At 37.5% G+C, this 12736-nt stretch overlaps 2 protein-coding genes across 8 annotated transcripts; one reads left to right on the top strand and one right to left on the bottom strand.

Annotated features, from left to right (window-relative positions):
- Positions 1 to 1053: 1053 nt before the first annotated feature.
- On the bottom strand, positions 1054 to 4187 carry LOC122076032 (pentatricopeptide repeat-containing protein At2g38420, mitochondrial). Of its 5 annotated transcripts, none has more exons than XM_042641306.1 (3): positions 3891 to 4185; positions 3528 to 3623; positions 1054 to 3198 (listed from the first exon to the last, which is right to left on the bottom strand). In XM_042641306.1, exon 3 carries the CDS (start codon positions 2992 to 2994, stop codon positions 1477 to 1479), a length of 1518 nt encoding a protein of 505 aa, XP_042497240.1. In that variant the 5' UTR covers positions 2995 to 3198; positions 3528 to 3623; positions 3891 to 4185; the 3' UTR covers positions 1054 to 1476. The 5 variants fall into 5 exon arrangements, with proteins under 5 accessions (XP_042497240.1, XP_042497243.1, XP_042497244.1 ...); XM_042641309.1 differs by having other exon boundaries at positions 3528 to 3612; XM_042641310.1 differs by having other exon boundaries at positions 1054 to 2081; positions 2208 to 4187.
- A 3110-nt stretch (positions 4188 to 7297) lies between these two features.
- LOC122076034 (carbonic anhydrase 2-like) lies at positions 7298 to 12736 on the top strand. Of its 3 annotated transcripts, none has more exons than XM_042641314.1 (10): positions 7298 to 7455; positions 7591 to 7658; positions 8066 to 8124; positions 8811 to 8951; positions 9175 to 9223; positions 9357 to 9473; positions 9850 to 9903; positions 10724 to 10809; positions 12156 to 12261; positions 12399 to 12736. In XM_042641314.1, the coding sequence occupies exons 3-10, from the start codon at positions 8072 to 8074 to the stop codon at positions 12561 to 12563; spliced, it is 771 nt and encodes a 256-aa protein (XP_042497248.1). In that variant the 5' UTR covers positions 7298 to 7455; positions 7591 to 7658; positions 8066 to 8071; the 3' UTR covers positions 12564 to 12736. The 3 variants fall into 3 exon arrangements, with proteins under 3 accessions (XP_042497248.1, XP_042497247.1, XP_042497246.1); XM_042641313.1 differs by having other exon boundaries at positions 8063 to 8124; XM_042641312.1 differs by lacking the exon at positions 7591 to 7658 and having other exon boundaries at positions 7300 to 7455; positions 8063 to 8124.

The raw sequence follows: 12736 nt of genomic DNA, 5'->3' as shown, positions 1-12736 counted from the left end.
CAAAATTGAATCATTTAATAAACGGATTCATATACTAATATCAAAACCATTTATAAACGATCTATTTAAACGATTTTAAATGATTTTCTAATTTTTTATCCAAACAATGATCCTTTAAAAATTTTAATGAAATGAATATAAATTGTAACATTTAATTGAATTGTTTTATTGTTATTTTCTTTTTTAATAGTTGTTTAATATAAACTTAATTTTTTTTTATCCAAAATATATATAAACTTAATATTGAATGACTTATACTTACTGTGTATATGTTAATCGGTTCAATGATTAATTCAAACAATTTATCAACGTTTAAACTTTAAAATCAAAATCGAATAACGGTTTCAATTTTAAAATCAATCAAATCAATTAATAAACAGTTTCATGATTTCGATATAAATAGTTTGATTGAATTTTAATAGAAGACTTCAGTTTCAAATTCACACCCTTACTCTGAGTACATCTAACAACCCTCCTAGCATGGATCCATGGTGAATTATTTCCTTGCCCATTTGTTCCATTGTAAATTTTTTTTATGTAAATAACATTTGAGAAGAAAGTTCAGCATGCTACAAGCTTTCTTGGAGCTAGCAACTGAGCCAATTGAGGGGACTGGGATGAGAGAGGGATATATCTTTCTTCCCGTAACAAATGGCACCTAATGCAGCCTAGGACCCACTTTTTCCTTGTTGAGAAAAAAAAAACCATATCAACATAGATATATCATTGATGATCTCTACTATGGATCCTGATAGTAAAGAAGTCCTTGATATATTACCAAAAAATAATAAAAAATCCTTCATCTTGGGGACGGTGAGAAATAAGTAGCACTACTGATTCCTTTCTAGAATGTTTAAAAATCTCTCTCTGAAAATAATGGGTTTAAATATAGTTGCAAAGTATTTATAATATTGTATATATGACAGGAATCAAGCGGAAAAGAAACAATGATAATCTGATGATCACTATAATTAATCAAGAAACAAATTTTTTTTTTTTGGTAAAGATTAATCAAAAAACACTGATTAACATGCAGAAAAGGACACCATTAAATGGAAAATGTGTTTTTCTCTTGTTTTACAGAATATAAAATTAATTAAAATGTGTTTTTCTCTTGTTTTACAGAATATAAAATTAATTACTATGTAAGGAAATTTACAAATGAGACATTTTCATACAATGATTTTGATGTGAAACACAACCTGTACGGCCCCCCCAGGGCATCAACAATCAAATAATGTCTCAGTTGTTGAAACAAACAAAGATCATAGATGCAAGGGCCAGTCAAATGTTTCAAATGAAGTTCCATTTTTAAATTCCAGCGGGGCAACTTCCAAATTAGGCACTCCAGGTCCAGGCAATGGAAAATCTCAGGTCCCATTTCATATATAGGACCAAAGATAGCGTGAGATCTCTCGAGGATCAGAGATGCAACAAGATACCTGAGTTTAGAACTGAAGTTACATCCATAGTAACCTAACCAGGGGAATTCCATATTAGATCCTCCAAAATAGTTGAAGTGGTCTCAAGAAGACTGGATTTAAATCCCAAACTTAGAAGTAATGCCTCCCAAACCCTAGTCCCAGGAGTAGCATCACTAGTAGCCATTTGTTCTAGCAGTTTGAGAGCCTCACAAACAAGACCTTTCTCACACAACCCACAGATAATCTCATCAAAAGTCTGAGACCGAGGAATAAAACCCCGACTCAACATCTCCTCCAACACCACCAAAGCTTCCATCACCTCACCTTTAGAAACTAAGCCATCGATCAGAATCCTATATGTATGCAAATTCCCTTGGACACCCTTCAAACCCATTTCCTTCACCAGATCCTGTGCTCTCCTCACCTGCCCAATCTTACAAACCATCCCCGTGAGCGTGTTATAAGTAACCACATCCGGTTTGCACCCAAACTGCTCCATTAAACTAACCATCTTAAATCCAGCTTCTACGTTATTCTGCTTACATAAACCATTTATATAGACATTGAAAGAATAAATGTCAGGAACTAAACCCATCACAAGAATTTCATCAAACAAATCATCTGCCTTCTGAAAATGCCCAGCAGAGATAATCCCATCTAGAACCATGGTATAACAAACAATGTCAGGCTTGATCCCATCCAATTTCATCTGGTTTAACACATCCAAGGCATCCATCCCCCTCCCATCCTTTACCAAAACTTTTATCACACTAACACGCTCACCTGCATTCGGAGTGAATCCTGTATTCTGCATTTCACCCAGGAAATCCATAACCTCAGCTGACGAGAACTCCCCCTGTTCACACATTGATGAGAGAATCAAAGAATACAATGTCACATCAGCATTGTACCCACAATGAGGCATATAATTCAATAGCTCAATAGCATAACCAATCCTTTTTATCTTACAAAGAGTAGCAATCAGTATATGAAAGCTCGACTCCTCAAGCCGAATATTTATGGCATGACTCTTCAATAGAATTTGGTGAACCATTTGAAGACCAGCACTTTTCTTACAGAGAACTGAAAGTAATGCATTCAGGGAGTGAACAGTGGGGGTGCACCTGAATTTTGGAATTCTGAAGAAGACATCAATAGCATCCTGAAACATATTTGCATTCCCATAGATTCGGATAAGATCAACAAAAAAAAATTCCGGTGGCTCAAACCTTTCAACTTCCTCAAGATGGTCCAGGACTGGAGGGAGTTGATCAAACCAGAAATTTTTGGCTAAGGTTTTGATTATGAAAGAGTATGCATAAGGGGTGGGTTCACATTCATGGATGTTGAAGGTGTTGATGAGGGCAGAGAGGAGATGAGGCTTGTCAGGGTTTTGTCGTTGTTTCTCAAAAATTTCTGCCTCTCTCATAAGGGTTTCCATTGCTTGCTGCTCATTAAACTTTTGCTGCCATTTACCTTTGTGGGGTGAAAGAGGCCACCTTCTTTGTTTTCCTCCACTTTTCATAAGACTGCTAAAACTACTTACAGAAGAAGAGTTGAATAGCACCATGCTATTGTGGTGATTATAAAAATGAGAAGTCTACAAATATCTAATTCTTGCAGGAGTAGCTACCCAGGTCATGTGAAGGACGATATGGCAAAAAGGTAGATCCATCAGTCCCAGAACCTTGTTAACTGTGCTGGATGATGAGAGGCTAATCCCCCAATTATAATTCTATCAAACTCCTACCCATTGCTTATGAACTCAAAATATCTGCAACAATTATCAGTTCTAGTATTAATATTCTAGACAAGATCGGTCATTAAAACAATCAGATACTTGACATATATCTCTCATTTTACTAAGAAACTTTATTGTGTAAGATCAGAAAATTCGGTTCTTGTCATATCATCCAACGAACTGCCCCACCATAGGAGATCATCTACCCAGGTTTTTAAAAAACGAGTGAAAAACCACCATGTCCTGTTCAGTGATTCCCATTCTATATTAGCAGAACTTGAGTTGTTACTTTTACGGAGTAAAGGTCAATTTTTCAGCTTCTTCAAATGTAAAGAGAAGAAAGCTTTCTGAGATACGAGAACCTGAGGCTAATCCACAGTCAACAAAGCGAAAATTTCGAAGGCCCGAATCACTCGATGTTGATGCTCAATGCTGCCATTAAAAGGGCTGAAGAATACCTTCAAAAAACCCATGAAATCAAAAGAAGTTTTGCAAATCAACGGGACATTATGGGGAGAAATGTATAGATTTGTGATCTGTAAGTATAACAAACTGCAGGAATTATTTAAGCCATTAACAAACTGCCTAAACTAAAACCAGAATATTTGGGGGGTTTTAGTTCCTATTCAAATAAACCCTTGAAGTGAGAAATCACAGGTAAAAAGAGAGAATAGAGAACAGAGAAGAAGGGCTTCAAGGATTAGATTAGGGAAAATTAAGCATACCTTTTGGTCTAGGTTTTCGTCTGGCGCATTCCTCAGAGGTTCAAGTTCGGGGTTCTGGTTCCAATTCAAATAAACCCTAGAAGTGAGGAATAAAGAGAAACTAGAGAACAGAGAGAAGGGGAAATCGAGCTGTTTTCTTCAGCTGGCCAGGGAATGTACGCTTCCAATGAAATCCCGCGTAGGTTGATATGTTGATCGATATGGTGTGGGTATGGTATAACTTCTTACAGTTATTTGACGGTGTGGGGTATCCGCTGCTCGAACGTCGTCACATTTACGGTCAGGTGATCGATTTACAGTTCAGGTCATGGGTAAAGCCCATTCAAATAGCGTGTTGGAGGTTTTTCAGGGGGAAAATTATGTGATTACCCAGGATTTGCCTTTATAAGAAATACCATGATTTTATTATTATTATTAGGGAGAGGGATAAGTATGTTAGCACAGTACCTAAGAATTAGGTATGCTAACGAATAGTGGCCGTCAGATGAAATATAAAATATCTCATCCGTTTGTAATTTTTGTTGTACAAAATTTGCTCAATACTGCCGCTCCACGGTCTTCCTTCCCCTTTTCCTCACCAGCTCCGACTCCGGCAGCAGTTGCACTCTCTTTTTTTTTTTTTTCTATTACTCCCTCTCTCCCCCTAACAAGGTTGAGCTCAGTTTTCTTCTTCTTCTTCTTCTTCTTTTTTTTGGTTTTTACTGTTCCTCTCTCTCTCTCCCCCTCCCTCTGAGCTTTCTTCGACCTCGGCAGTGGCAGCAGTTCCTCTCTCTCTCCCCCTCCCTTTGAGCTTTCTTCGACCTCGACAGCGGCTGCGGTTGCGGCAGATCCCCGTTCCTTTGGCCCTTTGGTGAGAGAAGCGAAAGAGGGAGAGAAAGAGCACCGAACAAGTCGGCAGCGGCAGCGTTCGGTGTGAGTTTCAACACCGAACAGGCCCAGGTTGAGCTCAGTTCTCTTCTTCTTCTTCTTCTTCTTTTTTTTTCTGGTTTTTGCTGTTCCTCTCTCTCTCCCCCTCCCTCTAAGCTTTCTTTGACCTTAGCAGCGGCAGTGGCAACGGTTGCGGTCCATCAACAGCGGCGGTGCCAACTACTTTGCTTTCTCTAGCTGGATCCGATGAATGAATGGTTTTTTTCGGCGAGGAGAGAGAGAGAGTAAAGGTGTTGCAACTATGCATTGAAAATTTGTTTATTTTCTTTCCATCCAACGGTTCAATTCATGTTGATCAAATCCTACAGTAAAAATGCCACTAGCATTCTTAATTCCTAGGTAGTACACTAGCATAACTGTCATTTTCCTTTTTTATTATTATTATTATTATTTTTTTCTGAGAAAGAGAGAATTCATTTAATAGAAAACTGCTTGGGAGAAACTCACGGGGAAAATAAGCTGAGTCTGTACAAGGAAAAAGGGTGATCGCAGCCACCAAACTTTAGAAAGGGGAAGCCTGGATGCGTCAGACGTGAGAAAATCAACACAGATATTTTGTGACCTTGGAATAAATATGAAAGTACGGAGTTGAATTTTGATCTAACAGCACATCAACTATAGAGCACTAGCTGCCCATTCAAGGGACGAATGAAGGCTATTAAGAGTTGCGACTGCTTAAGCCAATCAGAGAAAACAGTGATATTCATCACCTAAAGTGTGTGGGCCAACTCCATTCCATCGCGGATAGATTCCAATTTAACTGCTGAATCTGGAAAACCAGAGCAACATTTGCATCTTGCTGTAACAAAATTTCCATCCGGGTCCCAAATAATAGAACCTCTACTTCTAAGGTTGGAGGAAGCAATCCATGCTCCGACCATGAAAATGAAAAAATGGTTGGGGAGCTGGTTGTGGAAGGCTGAAAGAGGATCAGGATCGTCGAAGTTCAGTTGCTTTACTGTTTTCCAAACAAGCTGCCCTTCAGCAACACTGTGACTATGTGATGAGAGGCATTCAAATTTGAGACAAGGCTTGAAGTGGTGAACTTGAAAATACTACAGTTTCTTGCTTTCCAAATCTGCCAACCCATGATGTGTTTGATTGAACGAATTTATACAAAATGAGTTTATGTATTACAAAAATAGCCAACACAGTGTTTGTTGTACGCCTTCCTTGGTATGCCTACAACTTGGGTGAATAACCTCTTGCAATCAGTTATAAAATTTTCGATTTTCATCAAATTCTCTCCTCCTATTAGTTCTAGAACTTCCGATATCCTACCGATAACCTTTGTATGTAGCTCGGTCTCTATTCTCTTATCCCTATTTTTTCTCTTCCTTGTTTCCTTATAATATATTCTCTTTCCTAACCCTAACCGAAGATTTCTCTTGTTCCAAGTTCTCTCTCTCTTGCCCTTACCCTCCGCCCCCTTGGTACATCTTTCTCTTACCCCAATCTCCCTTGTTGTCTCTCTTGAGAGGTGTCGAATCCTCCAAGGCAGAACTTTGAAAATCATGTTGTCGAGTAAAATCAACAAACATTTTAAATCTCAACTATAGACCTCTTCTAGACCCTAAAATGACACTAGCTACCGAATAAGAGAGAAATTATTGGCAAACCCCCTATTCTACTTACATTAAAAACAGTGATGGTGGTAGGTGGTGCTGCAAGAAAAAGAAGAAAAAGAGAAGTGGTGGGTGAAGTAGTAGGAGTATGAAGAAGAAGAAGAAGAAAGGGCAGGTGGGGCCTTGGGTGGGAGGGAAAAGACGATTCCTTCATTGTCATTAAGGCTATGTTTGTTAGCCAAGAGAAGAAAAAAAAAAGAAAGAATATAGAAAAGAAAAGAGAAAGAAATGAAATGAAACGATGAGAAAATAAAAAGAGTATATATATGTTTGGTAATCAAGAGAAGAAAAGAAAAGAAAAGTGATAGACAGAGAAAATCATTGTGTAATCATTCATATATTGTCTTATTATGTTTTCATATTTTCTCATGTTTTTTGTAAGATTATATTTTTTAAAGTAAAAGAAAACTTCACAATTCTAAGAGGAATTTTGAATTTCAAAAACTGAATCTTCTCTTGGGTGAAGACATATCAAGTATAAAGAGAAATTCTTAACTCAAGAAAAAAGTACAAATTTTTCTTTTACTTTTTCTCTTGGCCACCAAACGCAGCCTAAGGGTAAAATTGTCCAACAGCAGCAAAATAAGTTTGGGGAGAACTGAGAGTATTTGTTGAAATTTTTCAAAAAACGTAAAGCCAATAATGGATAATTATGTTTTTTTTTTTTTCATCCGATTCAGAATAAGAAGGGAAAGAAACAGGCTCCTGAGGTCCACCTAATAAGCGGTCAGGATCTTTCGCTCTCCAAATTTGACTACCTGGCAACCATTGACGACATTTGGTATGTTGACTTTTACCCAGCTGATAACGCGGGAGACGCATTAGATAGGAAATTAACTCTGACGTGTTAGTGGGATTGTCTCAGATGTGGTCAGCTATATATAAAAGGAAGAGTCACAAGACTCACAACTCTAACACAACCCTTCTTTGAGGGAGACAGTGCCTAAATTTGCAACTCTGGTGTCTGAACTCTGAATCTCTGATCCTCCCTCTACCTGCAAACAACATTTTGGGTAAGCGAGAATATCCTCCGCAGACTTGGCTGAGGTTCTTTCCATGGTTGCTTTGGCTTTCATACTCTGCTTTTTTTTCTCTCTCTTGCTTTTCTCTGATTCCAAGTTCCTGACTTTATCCTTTTCTCGATTTAGATTCGTTTCAGGTGTCGGTGTCGGAAACTCGGAGAGCTCCGTTTCTGATTTACTTGTTTCAGTTCCAGGTCAATTCTTTCCTTAATCGCATGAAATTTCTAATTTCATTTCGAAGAATTCTCAATTCTCCTGCAACTTCATCCTCCATTGATCCTCCTCCATGAATTATACAAGAAATTTACTATTTTCTCTGAAAATCTCTCCATCAATCTTACATCCAAGAAGAAATCTCACGTATGCAGTTCTTTGTTTCTTCTCCTAGATCTCTAGAATTTCCACATTTCAGACTTTGGGAGTGATTCGATCTGGCATGAACTGGCCAATTAAGTTTCGAATCTCGCATCTTGGACTCGGAACTTATAGTTTTATCCAATCAATTACTCGTTAATCCAATATCTAAGTCTGACATTTTTTGTCGGCGAAAGTTGGTTTTGTTTTCTAATTTTTTCATTTTTTTCCTTGGGAACTGCAGCAGGAAGAGATGGGGAACGAATCATACGAGACAGCCTTGGCAGGACTTACGAAGCTTCTCAGGTAAATCTACTTATCTGCCCCTGTGAATATAAAAATTCAAAATCATATTAAGTAACCTGTATATTTGTACAAAAATGCTCGGTCGGAAGTCAGTGAGTGACAATGAACATCCGACAGTTGGGGTGTATGTCAGGACCTCTCAAGGGTTAGATTCTCACTGTCATTCACATGCCACTTGGGTTTCTTCACGATGACTTCTTTTAGGAATAAGGATAAGATAGGTTGGATCGATCAATTTAAACCAAAATCTCAGCGGAGGTTGATCCCGATCTGTCCGTTCTGAATCAAAATTGATCGTGCCCAATCTTGACCCGGACCTGTTGATTCATACTGGATTCTTGGGGGTTATGGTTATTTTGGTCAATTTCGGATCAATCTAGGCCAATCATTGATAGGAAAAGATCAGGAATCATCCTGAATTGATTGGATCGATCATATACTTTTCTTAATTCTTAAATGCGTGGTTACAAATTGGATTGTAAAACTTAATTGAGGGAGTAGTTTTCCCCCAAGGCAGTTAAAGAAAAGAATCTCTTTAACGGCCATTTAGTGACAATTTTTTGTTTACAAAATTTTAGCTCCATCTGATTTATATCATAATATATCCTCGTTTACATAAGAAAATTAAGTCCATTAATTTATGATTTTGTCCTTTTTTTTTTGGAATTGAATTGTCTCCATTGCAGTGTGAAGGGAGACCAAGAACCAATTGCCACCACAAAAATCGATCAAGTAACAGAAGAATTACAAGGAGTCGATAGCCAATCGTTTAATCTAGTCGAGCGGATGAAAACCGGGTTCATTCACTTCAAGAAGGAGAAATACGAGCAAGTACTTGTAGCTCTACCTACTACACATGCATCTAATTTATTACTAATCAATGGATCACTAAGAAATAGTTAATTTTTCAATATTCCTCAAAGACACAACCATATGGTTAACAACATTAATGGTTAGATGATAATATAGAGAATATTTAGAAGAAATTTCTTGAAGCATCATAAAGGTAAAATTAAGTAGCAAGTGGATAACATAAACTGTGTTTTGCAGAAAGAATCTCACGTTGTATGATGATCTAGCCAAGGGTCAAAGCCCTAAGGTAATTCTAAAATTTCATTGTAGGTGGCAGCATGGATTTGTTAAGTAGCATTACTTACGAAGATAAATCTAAATTATTAGCACTAAATTATATCTAATAGTAAAATTAATGGTGGGTTTGGTGGGGTTTGCAGTTCATGGTGTTTGCATGCTCAGACTCCCGTGTGTGTCCATCCAATATATTAAATTTGCAACCGGGGGAGGCTTTTATGGTCCGCAATATTGCGAACATGGTTCCACCATATGACCAGGTAACCATAAATTATTTCTCTTTCCTTTTATTTAATTCACCATTCCAGTTAACTCACTTTCTAAACTGTTTTTAACATATCCTATCGACTAAAATACTTTGTCCTATTCTTACGTTAACTAACCATGTTCAATAAGACAAAGTCTTCTATTTTTATTCACTATTTATCCTTTAATAAAGAGAGTAGGGTTCCTTGAAAGGTAGCGTGGTTCCAATGGAAGAAGTAGCTGAAATTTTCGTATTTCATAAAGGGTGTGATGGTCATATTGCCTTCATTAGCATGGGGGCCATGTTGCCTTATTATATATAGTAATATCCTCTTTTTTTTTTTTTCTTTTTTCCCTAATAAAAATTTGTTTGTTGTTCAATTGAAACAGACCAGATACTCAGGCGTTGGAGCGGCCATTGAATATGCAGTCTTGCATCTCAAGGTCAACAATTCTATTCTATTTTTCTTTTCATATCATAAAGAAAAAAGAAAAGAGAATCCTGCCCACTTGCATATCTCTACGCTCAAACACGTGTCACAAAAAGATGTTGCTGCCTTACCAGATACCTCAGCGTAGCCTCCCATTAGTCTGCACGCTAACACACTGGCCGCATAAGCGGACAAAGTCGTGTGGCCTTCTGCATTAAAAAAAAAAAAAAAACCCCAATGAGCCATACAAGTCCAAATCGATAGGGCCACAATGAGATATACAAAGTCCAAATTGATCGGCCCACTTTAGACAATTTAATAAAGGGTCCGTGAGACCCAGCGGCCCACATTCCTCGTGAGTGCTCTCATGCTCGTTCTCCACCGAACTCTATGCCTTTAAAACGGAAAATGAGTAAATGTCACCGGGGAAACACAAGGTAGGGTCCACGCGTCACGGTGGGGCTTATAGACCCCCATGGCCCAATCCCAGAATTAGACAAGATTGTACATCTTTAGCATTCTTTTCTCTCTATATACTCTTTTATCTTTTGGGAAACTTTTTACTTCTTTGTTTCGTTATGAGGAGGATATAATAAGCCATTGATTCATTTTCACATTTGATTTACCTGATAAAGTAGTAATGATATATTACGTAGTGGTAGGGGCTTAGGAGGCAATGATATAAATGGGTGTGGGTGTGGGTGTGGGTGTGGGTGTGGGTGGGGGTGGAGGTGGAGGTGACTGGGTGACTTTATGTTTATATTAATTGAATTGATTAGATTTGATATCCATCCACCAAATACCAATGATCATATCATGAATAAGAAGAGCAGGTGGAGAACATCGTGGTGATCGGACACAGCTGTTGTGGTGGGATAAAAGGACTCATGTCTCTCCCTGATGACGGCTCCACCTCTACGTAAGTGAAATTTCAACTTCTTCTTTTCCTTTTCCCATCTTTCCCCACCTTTATTGTTGTCAAAGAGATATAGGAAAGAGCCTCTTTCTTTCTGGAGGGAATCATTTTTTCTCAATCAAGAATTTCTATTCTGGAAAGATTAACTTTTTTATTGTACTTCGGTTTACCGGTGTCTAACAACCTATATATCTTTCTTGAAATCTGTCTCGGGGTCATGGGCCTTCATATTTTGGTTATGGAAAGATTTTGAGCTATTCGTGGGTTGCTCAGATGGTTAGAGCGAATCTGTATTTGCTATAGAGAATTAGTTTTCTATTCGAGAGCATAGTGGAATTTAACATTCCCTAACTCTCACAATAGAGCGATATATACATGTCATTTCATTTGGGGAGGAAAGAGATGACTCAGGAAAGCACTAATGTACGCTACATTTTCGGATCGGGTTCATTTGTCATAGCCTTCTTATTATAAAACATGCCTATTGAACTTTTCATCTTTTCCAAACAATTATGGGAGACTAGATGAATCTATAACATAAAATTTATAAAATTTTTATGAAGAAAAAAATAAAATCATGTTCTAATCTAATAATGAAAATAACAACCTCATGGATTTGTGAGTTTCAACTTTCAAGAGTCTTACAATCCAATCTCCGGATTTTTTGAGTTTCATTATAAATTCTTACAATCCAATCTATTGTTGGAAAAATAATTTTTATTTTCATCCCCCTATTCTTCAAGATCCTGATACCAATAGGTCCTATGTGACATCATGTTCATATGTAAATATTGTAGTGAAAAAAAATTTATTGCCTTAAATAGATTTTGTGAGATTAGCAAAATATATTTTAAGCTAAAAATGCTAGGTATCTAAATTAGAATGTGGAATTTGAGATGTGGCTAAGCCTGAATTGACCTTAGCACCCTCACATCAGAAACCTTTTCCAACTAAATTTGCTCTTTAGCTTGGTTCACCACTAAATTGATTTTTTTTTTTTTTTTGTTAACGATGGGTGTCCAGGCCTTTAACTTGACTAGTCTTGCAGGCCCATATTGAGTGAAATTTGTGAAAAATACTAAACACCCCGGAGTGAGTGGCTCAAGGTACTCCTAGTAGGAGTCAAACTTAGGGCGTCCGAATTTACGGCTCGAACCAAGCTCGTTGCTCACCAACTACGCTACCCCCTTGGGTTCTAAATTGAATTAATAAACAGTAAAGTCGCCAATTATAACATAGTTTTTCTTAATTTCTTTATTCTTTGCATTTTTTGTCTTAAAATAAAACCGACACTTAAAAATTGTTGGTAAAATAGTACAGTTGTTTCAATTCCCAATGGGGATTTGCAGTGATTTCATAGAGGAATGGGTGAAAATCTGCTTACCAGCCAAAGAAAAGGTGAAGTCAGAGAACGGCAGTTTGCCTTTACCCCAGCAATGCTCAGAATGCGAAAAGGTAAGTCCCTCATCTTTTCATTTCCCCGCACCTCAGTTCCATTATTAGTATCTCTTCTGTTATTTTCCCTTTTGGAGGTTTCTATTCCTCCATCAATTCCATTATTAGTAACCAGTTTGTCAAACTGTGAGATGCAGGAAGCTGTAAATGTATCACTGAGTAACCTTTTAACTTATCCATTCGTGAGAGATGGTTTGATGAAGAAAAGTTTGGCGTTGAAGGGAGGTTACTACGATTTTATTAATGGATCTTTTGAACTGTGGGGACTAGAATTCAACCTCACACACTCTCCTTCTGTATGAATGTACGATCCAACATACATGGCACCATGCAATCCATGCAGAAGGATGTCTTACATGGTGGGAGGTTATGAGTTACAATGCGTAACATTATTGTATGTATGTGAAGGTAGTCATGGTCCATAGTTGGTAGTAATAATGAAATATAAAGGAGAGAACCAGTTTGTTTGCTATTA

Source organism: Macadamia integrifolia, chromosome 4 (genome assembly GCF_013358625.1).
Source record: "Macadamia integrifolia cultivar HAES 741 chromosome 4, SCU_Mint_v3, whole genome shotgun sequence".
Classification (NCBI taxonomy): Eukaryota; Viridiplantae; Streptophyta; class Magnoliopsida; order Proteales; family Proteaceae; genus Macadamia; species Macadamia integrifolia.
This window is presented reverse-complemented; position numbering and strand designations above follow the sequence as displayed.